The following is a 1,762-nucleotide window of genomic DNA, read 5'->3' as shown; positions in this document are numbered from 1 at the left end:
TGTGATGAGAACACATTTTTCTAAAACTTAAAAATTCCTGCCTGTGTCTTTCTTTCCCCGTAAATTTTACCTCAAGCAGCTCATCTTCTGGCTGTAGGAGACCCAATGTGTCAACAGGACCACCAGAAACAATTGAAGAAATATAATGGTGCCCATCAAAGGAATCCACTTCCACACCAAGCCTCAGAGTGTGAATAGGCAGCAGCTGTAGCAAAACACAAAGCAATGATCAAACGTGACAACGACACATCCGGCTATTCATCCTCCATCCACTGCAATTTTGAAGTGAAAAACCCCACCTCTTGAATCAGATCACCAAAATTCTAAAAGAGGACAATAATGGGAAAATTAGCTTCAGGTAAAATATGAAGTCATTGGTCATCTTGTTCTCACTCCTCTTTTCCTTCCAGATACCCTGGAAATGAAGAGACGGACGTATATAGTCTTACTTTCCATTCTAAGCTCCAGGCAGTCCACACTTCCAGTAGTCCTCATTATATATGCTGTGTTTCACTTTTCTATGGGACTCCCCATCCCCCAGAACATCCTAACTTTCCTTTATTATCTAATTAACTTCTACTCACACTTAAATGCCATGGCAGGAAGCCCTGAGTTCATGTGCCTCCATCTGGGGTTCAAGACCACTCTGTGCACATCTCCATCACAGCTCACAACATATTAGGCTTAGAATTTGTTTTTTGTTTTTTTGTTTTGTTTTGTTTTGTTTTTGAGACAGAGTCTCACTCTGTTGCCTAGGCTAGAGTGCAGAAGTACAGTGGTGCAATCTCAGCTCACTGCAACCTCTGCCTCCTGGGTTCAAGCACTTCTCATGCCTCAGCTTCCCAAGTAGCTGGGACTAGAGGCGTGCACCACCACGCTCAGCTAATTTTTTTGTATTTTCAGTAGAGATGAGGTTTCACCACGTTGAGAATTCCTAGTTTCTTGATTGTCCCTCCTCCACTCCTTACCCAAATGCAGAGTCTGTACCTTTAATCGCCATAACCTCAGCCCTGGAACAGTACCTGGCACTAAATATGGGCTCGTTAAATGTTATTTGAACCAATCCATGAAGAATAGTGCCTCATTTAAGATGTCCTTTTCCATCTAGCCAACTTAAGTGAAAACATTTCCGATTTGGGAAAGGCAATCGTTTATCCATTCTAAGTCTATGCGGATTCATATGGGCTAAGACACGAGTCAAGGGCTAAGAAACTCTAGCCAATGTCGAGTAAAGAGATGAGTGTCTTAGTTGCACTCATCTTTGTTGGTCGTCACGATCAAGGGCATTCACCAAACTCCATTCCCCTGACTTTCAAAGACAGACTAATGATTTCTCGTTGTGGCCTTATAATCTGAAATATGGTAAATGGTACTCATGATGATTGACATTTCCTATATCAACAGTCTGATACCTAAAAATACCAGACCTACCTCGAACTATACTTTATAAGGAGAAAACCCTACACAGGGTGGCAGTGCATCCACCACGTGGCTCTCTTCCTCTTCTCTGTGATCCTCTATCCCTGAACTTGCCACCTCCCTCAGTCTTCTGCTTTTAGTCCCCAGAGTGCCACAGGCCTTCCTTCAGACAACATCTGAGGCTCACTTCTGTCTCACTATAGACATGCAGACAAATGTGAAGTGGCAAGGAGACTGGCGGACTAAGACCTCAACACGGGCATAAGAGACTGCTAGCCCTGGGATAATTTCCTGAAAATTAAGTGCTCCTAACCACTAAGCACTTCAGGATCTACAACCATCT

At 43.2% G+C, this 1,762-nt stretch overlaps 1 protein-coding gene across 1 annotated transcript in view; it reads right to left on the bottom strand.

The window, feature by feature from the left end:
- Positions 1–1,762, bottom strand: part of INADL (InaD-like (Drosophila)) — a 475,627-nt gene that overhangs the window by 376,404 nt on the left and 97,461 nt on the right. The window contains 1 exon segment of the mRNA XM_011988948.1: positions 71–205. Coding sequence (XP_011844338.1) covers positions 71–205 — 135 coding nt within the window.

This window comes from Mandrillus leucophaeus, unplaced genomic scaffold (genome assembly GCF_000951045.1).
Source record: "Mandrillus leucophaeus isolate KB7577 unplaced genomic scaffold, Mleu.le_1.0 Scaffold341, whole genome shotgun sequence".
In the NCBI taxonomy this organism is placed as follows: domain Eukaryota; kingdom Metazoa; phylum Chordata; class Mammalia; order Primates; family Cercopithecidae; genus Mandrillus; species Mandrillus leucophaeus.
The sequence above is the reverse complement of the archived record's forward strand: the minus strand, read 5'-3'. Positions and strand labels throughout refer to the sequence as shown.